Source organism: Balaenoptera musculus, chromosome 7 (genome assembly GCF_009873245.2).
Source record: "Balaenoptera musculus isolate JJ_BM4_2016_0621 chromosome 7, mBalMus1.pri.v3, whole genome shotgun sequence".
NCBI lineage: Eukaryota > Metazoa > Chordata > Mammalia > Artiodactyla > Balaenopteridae > Balaenoptera > Balaenoptera musculus.
In genome coordinates, this window is record NC_045791.1 from 74,180,837 (window position 1) to 74,205,975 (window position 25,139).

Consider the following 25,139-nt stretch of genomic DNA (forward strand, 5'->3'; position numbering starts at 1 on the left):
GGGGAGGAAATGTCCTTATTTGCATAGCCTCATCTTTAAAAAATAGCTTTATCATTTTAAATTCTATTCCACTGGAAAAGCTGTCTCCCTGAAATATTTCATAATTAACTCTTGCTTCTTATTTTTTAATTTGGGTCAGCATTTCATTTGTAATAATCTCCAGATGCAGCCATTTTCAAAAATGAATGTTTCCTCCCTTTGGCAAAACCAACACTCCCCCATCACGACTGCGGCTCTCCAACTCCTCTGTCCCATCATCCTACTTGGCAAGAACCTCTGAGATGAATATATAAAGTCTATACCACCCTTGGAGAGAGGATTTGACCTGCATTTTCCTGCTGGCATGTTAGCAGCCTGTTTTTCGGAATGTTTAAGAGCAACTGCAGTAAAGTGAATTTACAGTCTCCTAAGTCCATCAGAGCACAAGGGACAGGAAATCTACAGAAATGCAAAATATAGAGCTAACTACCAACCATGAAGCAGAGGAAGTACAGTTATGTGTTCAGGCTAGAAACCTCCACAGAGACATCCGTCTGCCTCCATCATTATTTATCATCTGGTCTCCAGTTACTTTATTACCACAAGACAGAGAAAAAAGAGCCATGGATTCAACTTGTACTGGCTTCAGAGACAACCCTATATACTTTAATACACTTCTTGGCCCACATTGTGAGTAGTGCTATTCACTGCTACCGCAGTGTGGGACTAGGAAATCTGAGAAAAGAATGAGACACATTTGCTTTCTTGAAAGGTTGAAAGGCCTTCAATCATCCATTTCTAGAAAGACTAAGATGCCCTCCCTTCTGCGGGTACTACCTGCCCTCATCCTTCATAGCCACTTCCAAGCCTCCAGGGTACAGCCTCCCATGCCTGACACGAGATGATGCCAGACCTCTTAGGCAATACACTTTTGAAGTAAGAACAACATTCAACCATTTGTCTCCAGTGTGTACAACGTCACATTTTAAATGTTAAACATCATCTCGCTAATAAGAAAAAAGAAATACATTGGGGTTGACCAGCTTGAGACAGACCAGTCCTTTAGTTCTGCAACTCAAACCTAGCCGGAAAGATGGCTTCAGTGTATCTATTCTGATGGTGGGAAAAAAATGGACTCAGTCATATAAAACCATCTCTTGAGACCACAGCCAATCTTACAGATCTTTTTCACACTTAAGTAACACCCCACATTTCATAAAGGGTGATGACAACGTTATCAGTAAAGAAATCACTTCTGATAAAACTATATGGTCATGCATTGAAGTTCTCCTTTTGTGTTTTTCCTCCAAATGTACTTTTTTTGTGGAGCACATTTTAATAGTTTCAGCAGTATGGTGGCTCACAGAAGATTCACAATAAAAGGTTTAAAAGAACAAAGAAAACATACCGTCCCTAAGAACTTTCATACACATTATCTCACTCACTTGTCGCAAATACTCTTTGAGCGTGGCATCATTATTCCTACTCTTCAGAGGTGGATCTAGGCTCTTAGGATCACATTGCTAGTGTATCACAGGGCTTAGGTCTGCATTCATGCCTCCTAACAAGGCTCTATAAATTGATGAACTGTGAAGTAGAATAGCTAAGTATCTCTTTCTTCCTGCTGGACCTAAAAAGTCAGGGCTTGTTAGAGACAAGGTATGAAAATGGTCTGCTTGCCTGATGTGCCTCATATCATCCTTATGTATGGCTATTTTATAATCTAGGTAGAGCTAGGAATCTAGAACCTAGAGCCTTAGGTCATAATGCAGAAAGGAAGAAACAACAACGCCTGTTGCTCAACCGTATGTATGCAACAATGTGAAGAACCCCACCATTTATGATGACTCAGCACATGAACTTCCTGGAGCTCCAGGGGGAAGCAGACAAGTGAATAGGGCCCGACACCCAAGATTCTTCAGCAACCTGTTGGTGCTACTTATTGCTCCACTAAACCTAATATACCACCCCTTCCCTGGCCATTTAAAGATGGAGAAACGGAGGACCAGAGATCAAGTGATCTTCTAGGTCCCAGAGTTAGCTGGTGGCAGAGGTGGGCGAGAACCCAGGTGGTCTAACTCCCAACCCTGCGCTCTTTCCAATATGCTACAGTCTGACATATATTACAGACAATGGTGACAGAAATCATAATGGCAGCCATCATCGACTGGACGCTTACTCAGGGCAAGGGTCAGCAGTAAATGTTTTATATAAACGATTTCATTTAATCTTCAGAATTACTAACCTACAAGGTAGATGAGGAAACAGAGGCTCAGAACAATTAAGCAACGTCTCCAAGACCCCACTGTGGGCAAGTAACAGAACTGGGATAGAGTCCAGTCTCTCTGAAGCTAAAGTTTGTTGTTTATACCAAATTGCCTTTCTCTGCTCACCAGAGGTTTGGTGAAAATTACAGTGATTAAATATGAACAGCTGATATATCTGCCTATTGTTACAGTTTATTCCATCTACTTTACATAAGCAAGTCTTTACAAAAACAGATTTCAAGAGAAAGAACACAAGTCATCTGTCCTTTCCTGCCTCTTTAATGCTAATCCTTGAGTTTCTCAGAAAAGTGAAAGGCCCTACTCAGATACTGTAAATCTGCTTTTGAGTTGTACATTTGGTCTGAGGGGAAAAAAGCGTGATTCAGACATAAACAAAATAAAATACTTCTTTAAATAATGAAATGAAAGTCTCTTACAGTTGGAACAGCAGGTAAGCCAGCTAATTACTTAGGTGTTTGGATGCAGTGCCTCTGTTCACAGACTGAGATGCACCCAGAGCGACTGAGGAGGCTCAGGCCAGCCCTGAGCTTGCTCTATTCATTGCTCTCTGCATCTATATTTTCAGCACTGCTTTTTTTCGCATGTTGATGCTTAGAACGTTATTCTTAAGAACCAGTGTCGTGCAATTGCTAAGAAGACAGTCTTGTTAACAGGTTTCTCAAAGTCACTTGTAAAGTTGCCCCTTGGTATCCCCAGGGCATTGGTTCCAGGGCTCCCTCAGGGAATACCAAAATCTCGGATGCTCAAATATAAAACGGCATGTTATTTGCATATAATTTATGCACATCCTCCTGTATACTTTAAATCATCTCTAGATTGCTTGAAATACCTAATACAATGTAAATGTATGTAAATAGTTGCCGTCACATAGCAAAATTCAAGTTTTGCTTTTTGGAACTTTCTGGACATTTTTTTAAAAAATATTTTTGACCTGTAATTGGTTGAACCTGTGGTCGGTTGAATCCGCGGATACAGAGGGCTGACTGTACTTAAAGAAACTCAGGATAACATCTTGGGGAACCTAATATCACTTGGGAAGATTTAACCTCCCCAGACTGCAATTTCATTATTAGTAAAATGAGAGGCAATCCTTTTTACCTCAAAAATTCAATATATTACTGCTGACTAGATAAAGGAGTTCTGAAACCAACTGTTCTCCACTCCTCTTTTGCTCATTTGCTCCCTCCTTTTCTTTTGCTTCAGCTCCAGTTTGCTCCATTCCCCCCAAAACACTTTTTTTTTTTTTTACTCACAAATACTGCCTTACTAGTCTCTTACATTTATTAGTAGCAGCAGAAAACAAATATTTCCACTCCAAGGAAATGTATCATCTTATTACGAATGACAGTACAATGCAGAGAGCATTCCCAGGGAGGTAAGGCATGTATGATAGAGACTGAAGAGGCACAGAGCACAATTACATGATTTAATATTCCTTAGAAACCACAATGGTCATTTTTAGTGAAGGGATTCTAAATAGTTACCAATGATAAACTTAAAACTAGAGCTTCTGGAAATGTAAATTAGAGCCACAATCATAAGAAGCCACAAGTGTGATGACCAACGTTGCTTTTCCTATTGCTAACAAATGCTTTGGTTCTGTGGCGTTTTGTATTTTAAGATATGTATGTATGAATATACACTATTGATACTATGCATAAAATAGATAACTAATGAGAATCTACTGTATAGCACAGGGAACTCTACTCAATGCTCTGTGGTGGCCTAAATGGGAAGGAAATCCAGAAAAGAGGGGATATATGTATATGTATAGCTGATTCACTTTGCTGTACAGTAGAAAGTAACACAATATTGTAAAGCAACTATACTCCAATTAAAAAAAAAAAAAGGTATGTATGTATGTATTCCAAGTATGACCAGGAAGACCTTTTTTCCTTCATTTAAAAAGGTAATCTGAGATAAATTCATTCTAAAAGTTTTTTCCACTCTCCCAAACTTTCAGCATAAAAATGGTAATAAATCAATATATATATATATATATATATATAAGCTAAAGGTCCTCCCTAGAACACTGTAGTGACAGTAAAGAAATATTTTCTACTTTACCTGGGAAGAGCGGTGATTTTCCCCCATTTCTCCACACAGAATCTTCTTGGGCCGTTACTCCCTCGGAGAGAAGCAAATCCTTCATAGGGAATGCTGGATGTGCCTGTAACAAACTACCAACCCAAGAAAACAGAAGGAGAAGGTGAAGCCAAGAGACCAGGCTCCAGGAAAGGTTGGCATCATTCACGTGCAGAGGTGCTGGGGAAGAGCGGCCTGCCGCTCACTGGTGGAAAAGCTCAAAAGATAAAACTTCATAGACATAGAAGAGCTATAACACGAGAATTCTGACAACGAGCTGGAGAATACCAAGGAAGGACAGAGCATTATAAAGAGAAAGGGGATGTGGAGGATTTGCAGAAGATACAGCATCCTGTACAGCTGACCAGCTTAGAAGCTCAAACCATGTATACTTCCCATTAGAGATTAATAAAGTGGGCGTATCAGTGAACCTAAGTCAACTTAGCATTAGTCCCCGATCGAACTGAGGTGAATGAAAAACAAAAAGAACTTCAGCCCTGCAAATTTGAGACCCAGATCTGTCATCCAAAGGAGCCAAGATCCAGCCTACTTGTAAGGCTTTGCCTGAGTGACCAAAAGGCTTCCTCATGTCTGATATTTCTTTAGCTGCAACCAACCAGCAATTGCCCTGTATAACTGTAAACACCACAAGAAAATGAGTTAGCTTTCCCAGTATTCTTAAACTTCAATATTATCTCAAATTTGTGGAACGTTAGATGGAAGAAAAGAAAGGACTCTTTATCAAGGAACTGGGTCACTTCTTAAGGGACTGGAAGATTATCTCTTTCAGTTGCCAGGGATGCTGGCCTGCAGGGTACCCAGGGACCTCTTGTGGAAGGGATCAAAGTGCCCTAAAGGCAGACATTGTTGCTGGGATTCTTGGATGGGAGTTGGTACTTCCTCACAACTCTAATGACATGCTTGGACTAGGCTGGGGATGTTCTGCATAGTGATGGAACCACAGAACCTCGCAGTCAGAAGAGTCTGAAAACAGTATATCCCGAATACGCAGATAAACCTAAATACATTTATTGAGTATACTTAGCAGTTATTAAAAAATGCAATTCCAACAATAACTGTATTAATGCAGTAAAAAGATGAACTAATGGCATCTTACCTGTAACAACCTTAGTCGTTGTTCATTGTTGAATCTTTCCACTGCAGCCCAGAACCACCGAATTACAATATGATTGTCATGATATCCTATCAAACCAATCATGAAAGCCCGTGTTACTTTGAGTTTTCTATCTTAAGTCACCACGACACTGGCAAGTCGACAAAAGACCCCCAGACATAAATCATCGTCTTGGATTCGTTAAAGGTTATTTATAATTTAAGACCAAGGAATAACACTGTAAATGTGATCACATGAGTGTCAGAAGTCAAACAAAACACTAAATGAAACCAAGAAACCTCTGTTTCCATTTAGTGGTCACTAAATGAAACTAGTGGAGAGAAGAACAACAAATGAGTTATTTTAACCATATCATTTCTGAAAAATATAACTTCTGTTACTGGAAATGCTTAACCCTTTTGGTCATTTATTTAAGAAATAATTTTCTAGCACTGCTATGCCAAGCAGTGTCCTAAGTTTGGGGGACAACATCAAAGGAAATAGACCCTCACAGGGCTTCTGGTAAAGGAGAGACATAAATCAAATAATTATTCAAATCAATATATAATTGCAAACCATTTTAAAACTATATATTACGTTCATATTTTAAAAGCAAATTACTTTTTATTAATAAAAAGGAAAAATAAGTTTATTACTTTAACTCCTTCAACTAATAAATCTCAAATAATCATCAACCTAAATGTTACTTTTATTCCATACTTTACTAGAATTTAATAAAATGTCAAAAGTATCATCCCACAGGTGGATTAAGGCAGTAGCTGTGGATTCTAAAACCTTCTGTGGAGAAAAGTTAAGTTCAGAGAGAAGGCTGACAAGGATTAAGGCACAGTTGGTGATTCAAACCAATTAGCTGACATATTCAGTGTGCAGAGAGCTACTCTAATTCTGAGTCAGCAGCAGTAAGTCCTAAATCGAAGGTGGGTAGAAACCATTTTCATTCAAATTTTTCCTCACATGTTTCAGTGGTTGTAGGATTTGGGGAGAATCTTGCCTTACTGTTTACCATTTGATCAGCGATGCCCTTGGCGAAAGGGGATCCAAATGAAGGGTAAATACAACTAGATTGGACACGGAGATGCACAGGCTCCTTGTCCTGCCTTTGGCAAAGACTAGCTGTTTGGTGCTGAGCAAATAGTTTTCTAATCTATAAAATAAGTGCATTGGCTCTTTATAGCTTTAAAGTTTTCTGACCCTTTGAATCAGCCCTTTTATGCCTCTCCTTTGCTGTCTGTGCCAAACCATTTGGAGAAGGAGGAGGAGTGAAAATGTCTCATCCTATTCTTTATAAACAGCTGCCCTGTGAACATATGGCAAATGGCAGCAAAGCCGCCCCTTCATTCAGTGCCAACTAGCTGGGTTAGCAAACACGGCAGCTGGGCATCTCGCCATTTTCCTGCTCCCTCCCCCCAGCCCTCTCCTCCCAAGGATTTCATTTGATAAGATTGACAATAACCATAGAAATAGGTACTCGATTAGTCATATACAGTGAATAAAAGTCTATACTGTGTAAATACAAAACCGGCTGACTTGATGAATGGCATTGCTATTAGAATCTCCTGGGGGTTGGGGACGGGCAGAAGGAATGAGCTAATAGTATTTATGGTAAGATATAAGTTATGTAGCATGTTGGAGAAACTGTGTTCTAGTTAGCGAAAATAGTTAACAAAGTTATAATAGCCAAGGTCGTATTTGGATTATACACGGGGCCAATTGGAAAAGAGTTATTACAGCAACTGGACTTCAGAAATAGCAGCAATGGACACTGCAGTTTAATATCATCTTTCAGAGAAAATGGACGGGCAAGGCCAGCCCAGGGCAACAGTGATGGGCTGGAAGGGCCAAGCAGAGGCCAAAACAAATCAACTGAGCCAACGTTAAGGTATTTTTTTGTACTCCAAACTTTTTAATTGTTGTTTTTTTTTTTTAATCTCTGTTTCAATTTACAGATAACTGGAGAACTGCTCAGCTCTCATTTTAGTCTGCTAAGTGATTAATTCAGTGACTTAAAGGTTGTATTCTTCACTCTCCAAGTTCAGAACCACTGCTGGCTAACCTCTTACATTCTGAGTTCAAGAACAAAAACAAAAACCAACCGTCATTTGTCACGACTTTCTGAACACTTTATAACACTACAATAAATTTCAGAAAATGTACTCTTTCTTTGATTAAAAGTATTGGATAAAACTTTAACTCTGTGGCTTCCCTGGTGGCGCAGTGGTTGAGAATCTGCCTGCCAATGCAGGGGACATGGGTTCGAGCCCTGGTCCGGGAAGATCCCACATGCCGCGGAGCAACTAGGCCCGTGAGCCACAACTGCTGAGCCTGCGCGTCTGGAGCCTGTGCTCCGCAACAAGAGAGGCCGCGATAGTGAGAGGCCCGCGCACCGCGATGAAGAGTGGCCCCCACTTGCCGCAACTAGAGAAAGCCCTCGCACAGAAACGAGACCCAACACAGCCAGAAATAAATAAATAAATAAATAAAATTTAAAAAAAGAAAAAAACAAACTTTAACTCTGGGTTAGCATCAGGTCCCTTTCCAAGCGTCTTGATTCAGCAGTCAAATTTCAAAGGCTTCGATGCCAACTACTAATTGAAAATTTGTATTGATCTACAGAAATGCCAGTCCTAAAGCTTCCCATTTGGTGATGTGTGTAGTTTTTAACTAATCTTACAGCAGTTTCCTTTTCAGTTGAACTGAATGCTTGAATTTTAGAAGGGCTTGTTCAAGAAACTTGACATCTGAGAACCGTCTCTTACTCCATTCATGTGTTTCAGCTGTGAATTACAACTGGTAAGCAGTTCAAGTGAAATGTAGAAAAACTGTGTTTGTTCATTAAGAAGCTCAGAGGGTATGCCTCTTCAGGTTTGAGAATGAAGGCAGAATAGGTGGAGTTTGACCAGCTGGATACGAGCTCCCTGGTGCTTCACTAACAACACCATAAAACAATTAATTAGTGTTCCTATGGTCGCATTTCTTCACTAACAATTAAGAGTTATGGCATCCTTAGACGGTGTGTAAACAGTTCTCCTTCCACTTGACAGATGAGGTAGCTAGGGAAAGAAGGGCATGTACCTTGCCCAAGGTCTCAAAGGAGACTGCATCAGACCTATGATTAGAGTGCAAGTGCCTCTGCCTGTCCTGGATCCAGGCCAATGTGCCAAACCGCTTGCTTCCCTCTAACCTGAAACTTTAAATCCAGCCATCTATAAGTCAAATTTCACCTCCTCTATATTCTGTGTTGTTCCTCCAGTCACTTAGGTCTATTTCAGCTGTGCCTGCGATGACCAGTTCTAGTTCTCTTGCATCAAAAACAGATACCAGCCTGGCATCCACCACCTGTGGAATAAAAAGAATACAGGACATGGCTTAAGAACCTGGAGAAGCCTCAGCTATAATTAAGCCTCATCAGAAAAGGAGGGCACAGGGAGTGTTGGGAACACTATGGATGTATTCTGTGGAGGCACTTTAAAACATGTAGAGCTCTCTACAAATATATTTTTAGTACAAGGTTGATGAGGTTTTCAACAGAATTTTTGTTTTATAATTGGTCACTGATTAACCCAGTTTTTTTTTCTCTTTTGGAGACGATCTAGTGCTCCAGTCACTTTCACAGTTTATTTTAATTTCAGCTATGGCTTTTTCACAGAAGAAGTCATACAGAATACTTGTTACAACTCATTCTGACCCTCAGATACAATCATTTCACATATCAGGCATGAGATCTGATTACACGTATCTAAGCATGAGTAAAATGCGTGACTTAAAAGGTTATTAGTGGTCATTAAATCGTCAAATGCTATTTGAATGCAGGTCATTTTATTTCAGTGATTTCTTGTAACAGGGCAATAAGCTTTTTTTGTGTTCTTAAAACATATAGGAAAAAATGTTGAAGTGTTTGAATTGAAATAGCAACAGTAAATACACCAAAGAGAAATGGAAATATTGCACACATATGAAGTACAGTGAGGTGGACCAAGGTATTGCTGACATCAGACTGAGAACCCCACTCCTGCTGATGGTCTTTACCTCATAAAAGCCACGCACTAAGCTCTCTGTTTGCTGCACAACACCCCTCTCAATCCTCCATTTCACCATCCTCTCGATGTACTCCTTCTTATTCTTCTCGGTGACTGGGATGTTAGCACCCCCTGGTTTTAATTCTCGTTCGGTAATCTGCGATTAAAAAACGAAAGCACTGACCATAAAGCAATACTCTTGATGTTGTAAGACCACTGCTGCCAATGAGCTGGAATCAGCCAGCCACCTGTCTCTGCTCTGGCCCGGGTACATCCCACAAGCAGGGTGTGTGGCACCAGCACAGAGCCCAGGCACCCACCAATGCTCAGGGAAAACTAAGCAATGAGCAGACGTCTGAGAGCCTCAGCGGTTAAAAATATATGTGTTGCAAGTGCTGAAGGTTAAGCTTTAAGTCCTGATTAAACAAATAAGTCTTTTTAATGGAAACAAAGGGGCTCCAGATGCTGTCCCACTGCTATTTGAATGTTTGACAAAAAGACATTTTCACAAATTCCTTTAGGATTCACAATCAACTACATATAGAAAGCCAATATTTAGGTAAAGGTTTACCTTAAGGAAGCAGAATTACATTCAAGCGAATGTTAAATTGAGAACTTCTTTTCCAAAATACGAAATTCAGGAGGCCAGCCAAGTATTAATGTTTAACTAAGAATATTAATTATGAACTGGTATATAATTTCTGAAAATCTTTTAACCAACTCTTCTACCAACTTTAAAAAAAAACAATATGTTTCCAAACCTTCACCAAAATATTGTTTACTTTCCCTCAGCTTCAAAACAATCCATTTCTGTTGTTAAACATGAGTGAGAGTTAAGTACAAGGGCCAATTAAATAATTTAATATTCAACTCTGGGGTAGCATGGATATTTAAAAACTGTATTTAGTATAAGGCACATTCTAATATCTTATGAGGATATTGAAGCTGGAAATAAAAAGATTGTTTACAACATACAAATAGTGCAGTCTATAAATTAGAAAATCTTAATCTGAAGTCGGCACTAGAATAACCTTTGTAACCAAGATTATTGTAACTGTACATAAACCTGGGTTTAAACCACCCAACCAACCACAAATAAATAAGCATCTGATCTTAGGCCACTGAATTAATTCTTCACCAACCAATAGCCTTCAATTACCACACTTAGCCACCAGTTATTCACACACACAGACCTGCCCAAAAACTTCTTCGTTCACAGTGAACGTGAGGTCCAGGATGTCATGGATGTCATTGTCTTTCATCCACTGCAGGCTCTGGTGAAATTCTTCATCAAGGTATTCTAGATCACTCAGGTCACAGAGACTAAGATGATAAACAGATAGAAAAAAAATATGTAGTCATGGCTATTAGCAAAAACCCAGAGTTGTGAGGAAAGAAACTAAGAAATAATGACAAGAACAAGATCAACTAAAATAGGCAGTGATTTCTGGAATGTTCTTCATCAAAGTCAGTAACCAAACCAGTGAAATAATTCAGAAATTTGACATAAAATTGAAAAATTCTGATATACAAAATGCCTTAGGAATCACTCAGTTTGTTTTGTCTTTTAAGACACAGAACTGGAGGTGCAAAGAGTGGTTGCCATTTGCACAGTGACCCACGATTAATGCCAGAGCTGGAAATGGAACTCGAGTTGACAAACTTGGGTTCAGTATTCTTTGGCTATGTTATACAATCTTAAATTATCATTCTCCTAATTAGAAATTCTTCGTATGTTTCTATACTGTACTTTAACTTTTTTTTTCTTTTTTTAAAGACTAGATTCTGTGATCCACATTCACATGTGTCCCTTTTTTCTTCATGGTTCTTATTCTTTCTGTGATTCTGAAAACTGAAAGCTACAGAATTGCTCTACAATTATAATGGTTTTCTAAGAGAAGATCTACATGAGGTGGAGTTACTATTATATGACCCTGTTGTAAGATGGTAGCAATTGATTTGCTTTAGTTGTCTTGAAACTTCCTCCCATCAGTCCAATTTCAAAGACCATTTTGTTTAGTTCAGTCTACACATGTATTAGGCATCAAGTATGTGCCAAATATCTTAATAGCTACTTGATAAACAGTTACTGCCCTCAAGGAGCTAATGGTCTAGCTGGAGAGACAGGGACACAGATAAGTTAACATAAGGTGATAAGTGATAGCCTAGGGTGGGTAACACTTATTATTAGTGCACTTTTTTATACGTACGTTACACTTCAGTTAAAAAAAAAAAAAAAAGATAAGGTAGATATAGGGACCTCCCAAAGAAAACATGCAAAGCATTTACTTTGACCTGGAGAATTAGAAGAAGCCTTTTGGAGCAGATGATACCTATATTAAAGTTTGCAGGATGTTTCAAGCTAGAGAGGTAAAGGGGAATGGATGAAAAGGAGAAGAAGGGGAAAAAGAGAGAGACAGGAGAAGAAGACAACCTGAACAAAGCACAAAGGGATGGAGTATACAGATTTTCCAAGCATACTGGCAGCACCAGAGACTTAACCACAAGACAGAATGTCTAGAGAATGAGGCTGGAAAGGTAGCTGGGAGCAGGTCTGAACGTCATTCTAAGGAGCTTAGTGATTCAGAACTACTGAAAGGTTTTAAAACAGGGAATGACATGGTGAGACATGAGGTGTGACTTTAAATTGTTCTTCTGGAAGTGGCAGTGTAGAGGATTACTTAAAATTGGGGGGCAGTGGTAATCATTGGGTGGAAACCAATTAATAGATCACTACAGTAATCTGGTCAAAATAAGATAAATAAGATAAGGATTTTAATTAGGGCACAGCTATTAGGGTAGAGAAGATGAATTTAAGAATTATTTAGGAGGTAAATGTGGAAATTCATAAATGGTTTTACTGGGTAGTATAAAGAAGTATATCTAAAACGGGATGGCAAATGAACTCAAGTTACAAGACAACTCTGATTCATTGCCAGTCTTGAGGGCCAAAAGTTGAAAAACTCCTGAGGCCACAACAAGTTCAGCAGGAAAAAGTACCTAAATGATTTGTGACCTGTACCATGGGAACGGGGTGGGAGGTGGGGAAGAGAAGAAACTGTGCTGTGTATTTACCATCCCTGTTTAAGGTTGACGCCCAATTTCTGACCAGAGTGACTTGAGAATGTTGGCACCTTGAACTGTGACTGGGCGTAAGGGAGAAGGTACATTTTTAGATCAGGAGAAATTGATGAGTCCAGTTTTAACCATGTTGATTCTGAGGTGCCTGTGAGACATACAAGAGGAGATATTCAGTGGAATGTTGACCGCTTGAGCCTACGACTCAAGGGAGATCATGTCTGTGGGTGCAGATTGGAGAGTAGATGAGACAGGTAAAGAGATATCCCATGAGAGCACACGGAGAGAGAAAAGCAAGGGGACAAGAATGGAAGCCTCAGGAACATCGAGGTTTAAGGGCAAATCAGGACATCCACAAAGGAGGCATAAAAGTAAAAGGAGAACCAGGAGAGCACAGTGTCACATAGGCCAGTGAAGGAAGAACTCAAGAGAAATGGGTGGGGTTGGGAGGGGTCAACAGTATCAAAAGCAGCAGAACAGTCCATTAAGATAAAGACTAAAAAACATTCTTTAAAAGCTTCCATAGGTTATTGGTGGGAAAAAAAGCCAGGCTAAAATGTGTTGAGGGTGTGTCAACAGTCAGTATAGACTACTCTTTCAGGAAGCTTAAATGGAAAATGAGAGATAAGGCAATGAAATGGGAAGATGCAAATGGGCCAGAAGAACCAGACAGGCAGAAGGCCAGTGCCCAGGTGCCCAGGACTTCATCGGTCCATATACCAAAAGGGAGGATGGCAAAAGTCTTCCTACTGACCCGCTTTAAGAACCATTAGAAATACTTTGCTTTCAATTGAGCTCTAGGCTTCCATTTTTACAGAAAGCAGATACATGGCCTTGGTTAAGGAATGAGCTGGTCAGAGCCATGTAATCATTCTGTGTTTTCTCATTGCAAGTTTGAGCTACTGCCCTCACAGATAGTTGCCTTCTTCTGTTCAGCCTTGTAAATGACTACTGATTATAGGACAGAAACTGTTTGCTCTACATTTCACAATAATTGTAATCTTTCATTGTGCTAACAATGAAGAAAAAGTTCTGTGAATGCTAAATTTTCATCTGCCATCGTAAATTACTGTCTTGCATATACAGAGATCTCAAGATAAATATGGGACTTTAAAAATATTGCCCACCTCTAACAAACAAACAAATTTAAAAAAAAAAGAAAAGGAGAATGAAAATATGAACCAAGAATAAACAGTTGAAAGTTTGCATAAAGCAAAATGTAAAATGCATCTTGTGAAAGATGGGGGGCTGTGAGTCACCAAGACTAAGCCGCAACTATTCTATTAATAATCGGCATTAATACCACAGGAATTCCAGCACTGTATTTGAAGTACAATTGTTTTGAAGAAACATGTGTAGCAACAAATGAGAATGAATTATTCAGAGTGGAGCAAAACTAAGCCTTTGGGAGCAAGACAGGAATAAAGGAACAGAAGCTGGAAAAATCCAGTAACCACATTTGAAATTATATTAGTTGATTAGTTTCAGAAATCTAAATCACTATTAAGTAAGTAATAATAGATTTGAGATAGTGAGCCGATAAATGACATTGTCAAAAGACCCTTTTTGATAAAGGAAATATTACATTCTTTACATGCTAATTACATAAGCAATAAAAACACTCTTACATTCTGAGAAGAGCCTTATAAAAGGGCCGTGTGAAGAAGGCATCCAACAAATACTGGTGAATTAGTGCAAGACCAAGGATCCTACCACTGAACCGGAACCTGTGAAGGAAAAGCAGGAGATGGCGTACACGTCATGGAGCAATTTCTGAACGGTTCTATTTGCTCTCAAGAATGCTTTCCAGCTCTAATCATCTAAGTTTGTCCATGAGAGTTTGTGTGCACTGCAGGCTGGTTCTTCCTTAGGCTGATATTCACATCTACTTGTAGAAGAAATCTGTTTCACTCTGATGTTCAGGGAGATACTGCTCCACTTTCACCCCATGTCAGTAATGTCCACCATGCAGCACCCTACATGGCCAACATGAATTTCCTGTTAGCATGGCAGTGAAATTTCCCTAAATCACTTCTAAGAAATGTTGACAGAATGAGACCAGTGGTGGTGGGAAAACTGTTGTCCCCTTGTAGTTTGCTTGCATGAATATTAGCAGGATTTCTCTAATGCAAACCTAGTAGCAATTCCCTTTTGAGGAAAAGCCCAGTCTCAGAGTGAGAAAGTTCCTATTTCTGTTCTCTCTCAAACCCCTCTCTTGATGATAACTCACCATCCAAGAATTATGCATGTGTACATTTTGAGGGAGTTTCCTCATGGGACATTCTGTTCTTTAAAATTTCAGTGCTCAATTCTATTCTGAATCACTTCGGAAAATTTATTAAATATATCTGTCACGACTGGGTTTGCTGAGATGTACATGTATTTTCTTTTTCGGAAGTATTCAAGTTTCTAGCTCTTTGAAAGCCTGGTGCCTTCCGAAAGTGTAAATCCACACTGAGGTTCATACTATTCATTTGTAATTTTAGTCTTAGGCAACCATTTTAAGATGAATGTCCAGCAGCTTTGGTTTTCTTTATCCACTTATGTTAGCATAACTGCCATAGCTACTCTTAGGAGGACTCCAAATTGTAGTTAAACGGAAGTTAATTTGAAGAATAAGTCCTAAAACTTAATGCCTTCCACCCACCAATGTTAACCTCATGACTCAAAGACATTGTTTCCATGAGTCGTACTCATGTTCTTTTTTTTGTTACTATAGTGAAAATGAAGAGGAACAAGCAAACAGGGGTTATAAAGATACTTCAAGTCTATAAATGCAGGCATGTAAAAAAAAAATGTCATGAAAAGAGTGCAATTTGGGATTTTCAGAATATATAATTCCCAGATGGGAATCCTAGCCCAGTTTTCCTTGGTTTTGTGTGAGAAATTAGGAAAGGGGCAATTCCTGGCTACAAACTTGAAACAGTCACTAGGGTAAAGGGGCCACTGCTGTGACTCCGCACTCCTGCCTGCCTGCCTGCCAGCATCCTCTTCCACCTTCCGTTCCTCCAGGGCACCCCACCCTCCCGCCCTCCCTCCCCCTAGAACACCAAGAGCCCAGCTGCTCTGCCCCGCCCCCAGTGTTAGCCACTTCCCCAAGGGCTGCTCCAGAAGCTGCCTAACCTCTGGGTCAGGACATTCCCCTACTCACCCCCCACCTGCCCCCGTCAGATCTCAGAGTGGCCCAAAGCTGCAGAGAGGGATTTAGGGTCTTGCTGGGAACCTAACATCACCTGCAACTTTCTTTCAGTGGAAAAAACCTTTTGAATTCTACCCAACTCACTTAAAATTGGTCTTATGGAACATAATCTATTCCTAGCTTGGAGACTGCCTGTATATTAAATTTGACAACACAAACAAGAGTCAAATGAGATAGTTAACTGAAAATATGATTTTCTCCAAGGGAAAAAATGTTTTTAAAAAAAGCGTGGGTTCCTATAAAAACTAATATCACAGAAAATCAGCTGAAGAAAAGTGTTGGAGAAAAAAATACTTACCATTCATGGTGATTGTCTACAAAAGCAGACATGGGACTTATTTGTACTGTGTATGTGTCATTGGCTGAATATTCAAATAAGCCATAATATGGGTTAAAGAGTTCTCTGGATACCAGGAAGAAAAACTCTCTGGAAGGTCCACTGTAATCCAGCCTTTAAAAAATTCACAAAAAGAACAACCAGTTATTATTTTTTTCTATTTATTAGGCACATTTTCTACAGTGCTCAACTTTCTACAGAACATTCCTTAGAAGTCTAATTATCCACATACCAGGATTGTTCAAAACATTGGACATTGAATGGTCATGATTCCTGATCTCAAACATGTTTTGACCCAAAATAACATAATGGACATTTATATGGAGCATATCTAAAGCTAAAGCTACATATCAGATAATGGATGAGATAGGCAGTATGCTAATAATTTGATTGTATAAATATGCAGAAAAAGGTAAATTGAAATGCCCAGAGCCAGGTTATGGGGAGAGAGAGTACAGTGGGAATGCTTTATTTCAGCAGGTTAAACCAGAGGGCATCAGCTACATACATCCATGGGACATGGAGTCCTCATGGATTTCTGAAACACTTTTAAATGGGGAAGGAAAGAGACTTTAGTGAAGTGGTGAGAGGATATTACAGATACAAGGCCTCCTAGGGAGATCAGAGGCAAAAGATGGAATGACAGGGTTCACGTGAAAACTTTAAATTATAAAACGCCAGGGAAAATTATAAACAAGAAAAGTGAGGGTGTCTAAAGCTTCCTCGGGAAGGTATTTGGAGAAGAGGCTGAAACTCCAGCGCCTGAACTACAGTGTAAATTCCATTTTACTTACGAAGACATCAGGGTCAAAGTAAAGTTTGAGAAATGATTGTGTGAGGTTTGAGGAATGACAAGTGGCCAACAATGCTGAGAGCAAAAAACACAGCAAAGAGGAGTTTGCAATAAAGCAATCTGATATGCTCAATTTAAAATGAAAAATGTAAAGTATATCTACCCTATGATAAAAAGTTTACACAAGGGTTCAAAGACAGGAAGGAATTCTGAAGGGGGAATGAAAGCTACGGATAAGTTGGGGTGGTGGGATTTTATAAGACTTCCTTTGTTCACTCTGTTTTTTTTCCTCTTAATGGAATTTTCTCCAATGGGCATTACTGTTTTTTTTTTTTTTTTTAATGACAAAGAAATCATCTGAGTCTTGTGTGGTGATGGGATTGTGTGATAGAGAAAAGCATCCTATTATAGGTAGAGGAGGGAGTTGGAATACTAGTAAGAAAAATGACATAGCTTTTATATGTCTTAGACAAGAGTTTAATAGAATTTACTTAGAACAGACCTCAGCTATCCACCTAACTACTTTCTCAATTTTTGCGATATACGCACTGCCATTTCCTTAATATTTCTAGCTTTACTTGCCTTACCAATGTAGCCTTGTCTTACACAATATTGATGGAATTATGATGCGCTAGCTTTATATCTTTTCTAATACACATTAAAAGAAACACATAAATATTAAAATAAAAAATGTCAGTCTATGTAATAGCTACAATCATCTCACACCTCACCAGTCCACACTGCACTTTGGGAGATATGAGTGTAGACTGACAAGAAACCTATGTGTACAGAAAAATGCAAACATAGCAGACTCTCAGGGCCAGAGAGGCCTTAAGGTGACATGACAGAACTGCCTTCTGGGGCAGCTGAATATACTGTGGCTACCAGGAACCGTGGGACTATGCTCAGATCACCCTGGGGAGGGCTCCCAAAGCAGCCCTGCGGCTGCCTGCCAGGTACAGTGACGCAGGCTACCCCTCTTGGTGCCGAGACCAAGGCAGCGTCTTGTGGCTTCCTTCCACTGTCCTAGTTGTGGTCTCTGACGCCACCAAGAACAAGTAGAATACTTCTTCCACTTGAACGTTCTTCACATACTTAGAGGTTTTCTTTCAACAAATATTTGAGTGCCTATTATGTTTTGGGTATTAATCTAGATGCTAAAGATGTAAATTTTTTTTCAAAAGTCACTTTCTACAAGAACTCTAAGTTCAGCAGTTTCCATATCCTTGGTCCCTGCCCCCTCCTCACTCATGAACACAGACACTTCTTTCAACCTCCTCTCAACGCAGGGTAGGGAATTCCCTCACCACACTGGTCCTCTGCTCTGGACACTCTCCAGGTGTCAAAGTCTGACCTAAGGGGCGGTGTCTATGCTGATCACAACACTCAAGGTGTGGTCTCGTTAGCAAAAACTTAGAAAGGGCTCTTGACCTCTCTTCCTGGACACTTTTCCCCACTAATGCAGCTTAATGTCACTCTGCCTTGTGGGGCAGTCACTTGACTTTGTTGACTCATCATGAACTAGTCATCAGCTCAAACCTTTCACCTATGCTTCTTTAACCTAGGACTCTCCCATCCTGTCTGCACGTCACTGTATCTTTTTAAAACCTAAGTACTAGACGTTATACTTTTCCTACTAAATTTCACTTTGTGAGACTGAGTTCATGATTCCAGTCTACCTGGATCCCTGTGGATGCAAAACATCTCTAAATTTCCTATCGATGGTGAATTTCAGACCCCTGTGTCTTTTCAGAAACAGAGAATGCCATCAATGGCATCTGAGCAGTCATTTCGTCCATCCCCTCATTTCACTGAGAAGACCGGGGCTGTGATGTGCTAGCTTTATATCTTTTCTAATACACATTAAAAGAAACACATAAATATTAAAATGACTGACTTGTATCAAATGAAAGCTGCAGTGGAGGATCCAGGTCTTGACACCGGTTTCCTGATCCCAAGTGTAATGTTCAGTACTCCTTACAGCTCACCCTTCAATAAATTTTAAACGCTCATAAGCAAAACAACGTTGCTTATAGAGCAGAGGCCGGCAAACTATGGCCTGAGGGCCAAATCTGGCCCACTCCCTGGCTTTGTAAATAAAGTTTTATTGGAACACAGCCATGCCCATTTGTTTATGTGTTGTCTGGGGCTGCTTTCCTGTTATGATGGTAGAGTTGAGTAGGTGCAACAGGGAATGTATGGTCTGCAAAGCCTGAAATATTTACTATCTGGCCCTTTACAGAGAAAGTTTGTCAACCCCTGCTACAGAAGAAAGTAGGAGGAAAATGCTGCTTTATTAAAAAACCTGACTTACCCTAAACCCTCTTCTTTAATGAGGATCACTTCAAGGAAAGATAAAATGACGAGGATACCCTAGGGTGTATGCAACCTCCAGGAGAGTTGCACACACCCTAGGGTGAGACCGTGAGTGAGCCCTGGCCTGCAGGGTCCCTGCTCTGCAGAAGCCTTCAGACACAATCAAGGCACATGAGAATAAGGGTCAGAGACAGCTGAAACATGAGCCAAACACTCTGTGAGTCAGTTTTCTTACAAAGAGACAACTGGTATAAGTAAAATGGGTTTTTAGCTGCTTAAAATTAAACAGTGGCATTCAGTTAGAAACAGCAGGTTTTCACTGAGCTTCAGCTCTCAGTGTTTTAATAATACCGCACTTAGCAGAGTGTCTTATAATTGTCTGCCTATGTGTCTGCCTCCCACCAGACACACATCTAAACTGTAAACCCTTCTGAGGGCAGGGACTATGTCTTTCTCATTTTTGGATCCTGAGTACTTAGCCTGATACATAGGAGGGGATCAGTTTATATTGTTGAATCACTGAGTGGAGCTGTCTGATGCTCTCTAAAGGAAATCAATATAATTTACATTGTTATTTCACATCTAGTGGAGTGAACAGTTTTGCACAAGTCTGCCTTATATTCAATGCAGTAATAGGTCATGCCAGTCCTTAACAGACAACCCAATTAGCAAACACTGTCAGAAATCGCTCAAGTGAATTATGCTTAGAAAGCTTGCATCTTGTCTTTTCCAAGTCTAATATCTTCTAATATGGTAAAGTTTGTTAAAACAACAAAGATGGGCCTCACTGATTGGTTCCTTTTTCATGATGATAACTAAATCTGGTTAAAGATACAATGAATGTTCCCTGAGGAGTTAAGTTGAAAAGTAAAACTCCTTTTTTCCCAAGAGAGAACAAAGCTAGCAGCTCCTCTAGGAGGGAAATGTATCTTCCTCAACTGCTGGCTTTTATCTGCTGTTTTTTAACTCTAGCAGCCCTGATACAGTCACTCTAAAGCCAAGACAGTTTTTAAAGTTTGATTTGATTATAATCTGAAATTTAGAACCGCATATCTGAGGGCAGGTTGTTGACTACACATTACATATGTCTACCTAATTCAATAAGACGTGTCCCAGCAGGATACCTTATGCATGCGCTTCCTGTCTTAGCAACCTCTTCCATATAAATAGTTAATATGACTCATATCACAGGGCTCATTTGTTACATTCCTGTTCTGCCAGTTAGGTTGGTTCCACAGCTAAAGACTTGGCATGGAAATAATGAAACTCCGGACAACGGGTGTATAGCCACACAACAGCTGCATCTGAGGCCATTTCGGAATAAGCACAGATGTCCTTAGGGTGGCAATGTCGTTTTGAGCCCCATGAAGTGCTGATAAGGCATTTTAAACACCATCCCGTTGCTGGGCTGACGCCACCCGAGTTGTTAGTAGCAGCCAATATTTGTTAAAATAAATAGTTTTATTCTCCTGTTCTTTATTTTCAACTAAAATTGACCAAAACCAAAGTATTCCAAAGGAAGTAGACTATAAAATGAAAGAGGATGGTGCCATTGGGAAGTCTCACTATCATTTCCTACAAGTTTTCCGGAAGACTCTGCTTTCTTACAAGTTGGTTCAGGCACAAATGGCCTACACATCTGATTCAGCCTCAGATATTTATAGCAGCAAGGCTTTGGTTCTTGAGCCACTTAAGAAGGCCTGATGGGTGAGTAAGGAATTTTGTGAGCAATTAGTATGACAAAGTTTTTCCTGGTAATACCAAGCCAAAGCCTAGATACAGAAGCACCCTTCTCCAGCACGGTATGAATCAGTTAGGTTATCCTGCAAGTGTCTCTTTTTAGAGGAAAACAAGCAGCACCGTAAAGTTTCACTTGAAGCTTTACAAATTTTTGAGGAATAAATGATCAAGCCCAGGACCCCAAACAACTTCTAAATCAGTCAGATGTTAAGAGCTGCTGGTTATTTTATAAGCAGGGACCCAAGAAAACCTTTCAGATCTCATCCTCCCTAGTTGCTTTCATTTTTCTAAGTAGAAATATCACAGGAAGAGCGCACCTGTTCTTAAACCCCCAAACTAAAACTGTTTGCACGCATCCCCTCCCTGGTCCAAGTGTGGCTTTGCAAGACAGATGACTAATGTCACATCAATGGCACCTTACATATAATGAACTCATTCTTTCCTAAAGAAAGGTGCCTTTTATGGAGCTGGCCATGGAGAAAAAAAGAGGTGAGGCAATCACAGTGTAAACATCCTCTCTTTATCCAGGCCATTATTTCCTTACTTGTTTTGGGTACTAAGAAGTGAATGTACACCTGAAACTAAAACAATATTGTAAATCAACTGTACTTCAATAAAAAATAAATAAAAAGAAGTGAATGGCCCCAAATGTCCCATCAGAACACGATAGTCTGCCTAGCTAAGTTTTGACACCACACATTTAGAAGAAAATAATACACTGGAGAATACGCGGTATTCTACTGGCTCCCTTCCTAAAGAAGCAACTTCTAGGTGGACAGAAGCACAACAGAAAGAGGCAACTAGAGTGTGCAATTTCCCACCACATTCAGTCAAGATGCCTCAGTTTCCAAGCTCTTCCACCACTGCTGTCTTCTCCTCTTCCCCACTTTGCAAGAGCAGATAACCAAATTAAGTTGGGTGGAAATTTTAATGACTAGAACAAAACTTTCAGCGCTGACCAAATTATATCACAGTGGTTTGCTTAGAAACCGTCTGCTTTTCATAAAAAAGCCAAGCATAACATGAAGCATTATTTTAGCAAGATATAATAATTAGCTGTCAACTAGTATATTTACATTAACAGGTTCTAGATTTATTTTTGTATTTTTAATTGAATACAGGCATCTCTACTATCCTGGGGTTAATTCTACCTCATATGGAATTTGTAGTCGTCCTGTAAATTTATGACTATAACATTTCCCATCATTTCTCTTGACTCAGCTCTTCCATTTCAGGAACAACCTATATATCATGTGTCAAGACCTACACAAAGAAACATCTTAAAGCAGAGCTGAAGTCTCTGAGTGAATCTGCTAATTCACACCTTTGTGGAGGGCAGGCAGACGCATTATTCTTAAAAATAAATCCCTTTCTCTTTATGCCCTCACTAATCTATTATAAATAAAGACCCTGATTATGGCAGGTAGAAAATACAATCAGCGAGATGGTATCAATAAGAATTGCAAAGTATTATTCCCTCACAGATAACAAAGTTGACTTTAGCAACACAAAATAATACTCTATACCTATCAATACCTCTACTAATTTCTTCCACAGAATTAACTGTATCTATATACTTATTACTCTCCTGACCTCAAGTGCAAAAGGAAGTATACACATACCAAAAATTACCCTGGTGGCAATCACTCATCAGACAGCAAAGAAATAAGAAAAGTTGTTCAGGGAAACATTCTCTAAATCTCCCCAAATCCTGACTCTATGCTTTCTTTTTTTTTTTTTTTTAATTAATTAATTAATTAATTTTTGGGGTGTGTTGGGTCTTCGTTTCTGTGCGAGGGCTTTCTCTAGTTGCGGCAAGCGGGGGCCACTCCTCATCGCGGTGCGTGGGCCTCTCACTGTCGCGGCCCCTTGTTGCGGAGCACAGGCTCCAGACACGCAGGCTCAGTAGTTGTGGCTCACGGGCCCATTTGCTCCGCGGCATGTAGGATCTTCCCAGACCAGGGCTCGAACCCCTGTCCCCTGCATTGGCAGGCAGATTTCTCAACCACTGTGCCACCAGGGAAGCCCCTATGCTTTCTTTTAATAAATGTTCTATTTTAGAATAGTTTTTGATTTATAGAAAAGTTGCAAAGATAGTAGGGAGAATTCTTACATACCTCACACTCAAGTTTCCTTCTTATCAACATCTTACATAAGTACAGTACATTTGTTACAATTAATGAACTGATATTGATACATTATTAACTAAAACCCATACTTTAGTCAGATTTCTTTCGTTTTTGCTTAATGTCCCTTTTCTGATCCAGGATCCCATTCAGGATACCACATTACATTTAATTGCCATGTTTCCTTAGGTTCATCTTGGCTGTAACAGTTTCTTAGATGCTTTTGGTTTTTGATGACCTTGACAGTTTTAAGGGGCACTGATAAGGTAATCTTGTAGAATGTCCCTCAATTTGGATTTATCTGATGTTTTCTCCTGATTAGACTGGTGTTACATGTTTTGGGGAGGAAGGCAGTAAAGTGTCATTCTCATCACATCATACCAAGGGTACATACTATCAACAGGATATATCACTGTTGATTTTAGATTTTAGCCTTGATCACCTGGCTGTGTGTTTGTCAGGCTTCTCCACTGTAGACTTAACTTCTTTTTCCCCCTTTCATACTGTACTATTTGGAAGAAAGTCACTATGTGCAACTCATAATTAAGGAGCAGGGAATTATGCAGAATTATTTGGAAATCTTCTGCACAGATATGTCTATTGTTATTCATTTATTTATTCAATTGTGTATTTATATCAGTATATAGATATTTATTTTATTTATATCACTATATAGATATTTATTTTATAATTTGGGGTTCTAATCCAATACTACTTTATTTTGTTGCTCAAATTATTCCAGCTTTGACCACTGGCAGCTCTTTCAGTTGGTTCTTGTGTCCCTTTGACATCACTGTGAGCTGTCTGAGCTCCTCTATACTTTCTGGCACAAGATGCTTCAGGGGCCATCTCGTACATTTCCTGCCCCAGTCCTAGAATCACGCATTTCTCCAAGGAGCCCTAGTCCCTTTTATTGAAGAATGATATTGCAAGCCAACATCTGGGCACTAGGCATATACATTTTTTAATACCTATTACTAGAGCTAGACATGAAGAACTTACAAAATGACACATTTTGAGGGCATTAAAATTAATGAAGGAAAACTGACCAGAAAACTTTCAGCTCCATTTCAGAATTCCATAGAAAAACCTAGGTAGCTTTTCTCTTTGGGTATTTATTATAATTCAGAAAGAAATGTTATGATCTTTAATTTTAATGTAGTAAGATGACAAAGGCTAAAATAACTTCTTAAATTTATGTTGTTTTGAGGTTTCAATTTTTTAGCAAGCATACTGCGTTAATCTTTTTTTTTGTTTGTTTCTTTGTACTGCAGGTTCTTATCAGTTGTCAATTTTATACACATCAGTGTATACATGTCAATCCCAATCGCCCAATTCAGCACACCACCATCCCCATCCCACCGCAGTTTTCCCCCCTTGGTGTCCATACGTTTCTTCTCTACATCTGTGTCTCAACCTCTGACCTGCAAACCAGTTCATCTGTACCATTTTTCTAGGTTCCACATACATGCGTTAATATACGATATTTGTTTTTCTCTTTCTGACTTACTTCACTCTGTATGACAGTCTCTAGATCCATCCACGTCTCAACAAATGACTCAATTTCGTTCCTTTTTATAGCTGAGTAATATTCCATTGTATATATATACCACATCTTCTTTATCCATTCATCTGTCGATGAGCATTTAGGTTGCTTCCATGACCTGGCTATTGTAAATAGTGCTGCAATGAACATTGGGGTGCATGTGTCGTTTTGAATTACGGTTTTCTCGGGGTATATGCCCAGTAGTGGGATTGCTGGATCATATGGTAATTCTATTTTTAGTTTTCTAAGGAACCTCCATATTGTTCTCCATAGTGGTTGTATCAATTTATATTCCCACCAACAGTGCAAGAGGGTTCCCTTTTCTCCACACCCTCTCCAGCATTTGTTGTTTGTAAATTTTCTGATGATGCCCATTCTAACTGGTGTGAGGTGATACCTCATTGTAATTTTGATTTGCATTTCTCTAATAATTAGTGATGTTGAGCAGCTTTTCATGTGCTTCTTGGTCATCTGTATGTCTTCTTTGGAGAAATGTCTATT

General features: G+C 39.5%; 1 protein-coding gene across 3 annotated transcripts in view; it reads right to left on the reverse strand.

Moving 5' to 3' along the window:
* Positions 1-25,139, reverse strand: part of HECW2 (HECT, C2 and WW domain containing E3 ubiquitin protein ligase 2) — a 415,256-nt gene that overhangs the window by 20,040 nt on the left and 370,077 nt on the right. For all 3 annotated transcript variants that reach the window (XM_036857486.1, XM_036857485.1, XM_036857484.1), the window contains 7 exons: positions 16,079-16,231; positions 14,210-14,308; positions 10,697-10,826; positions 9,514-9,660; positions 8,709-8,823; positions 5,470-5,555; positions 4,335-4,447 (listed from right to left, as the gene is read on the reverse strand). In XM_036857486.1, coding sequence (XP_036713381.1) covers positions 4,335-4,447; positions 5,470-5,555; positions 8,709-8,823; positions 9,514-9,660; positions 10,697-10,826; positions 14,210-14,308; positions 16,079-16,231 — 843 coding nt within the window. The remainder of the gene's footprint in view (positions 1-4,334; positions 4,448-5,469; positions 5,556-8,708; positions 8,824-9,513; positions 9,661-10,696; positions 10,827-14,209; positions 14,309-16,078; positions 16,232-25,139) is intronic.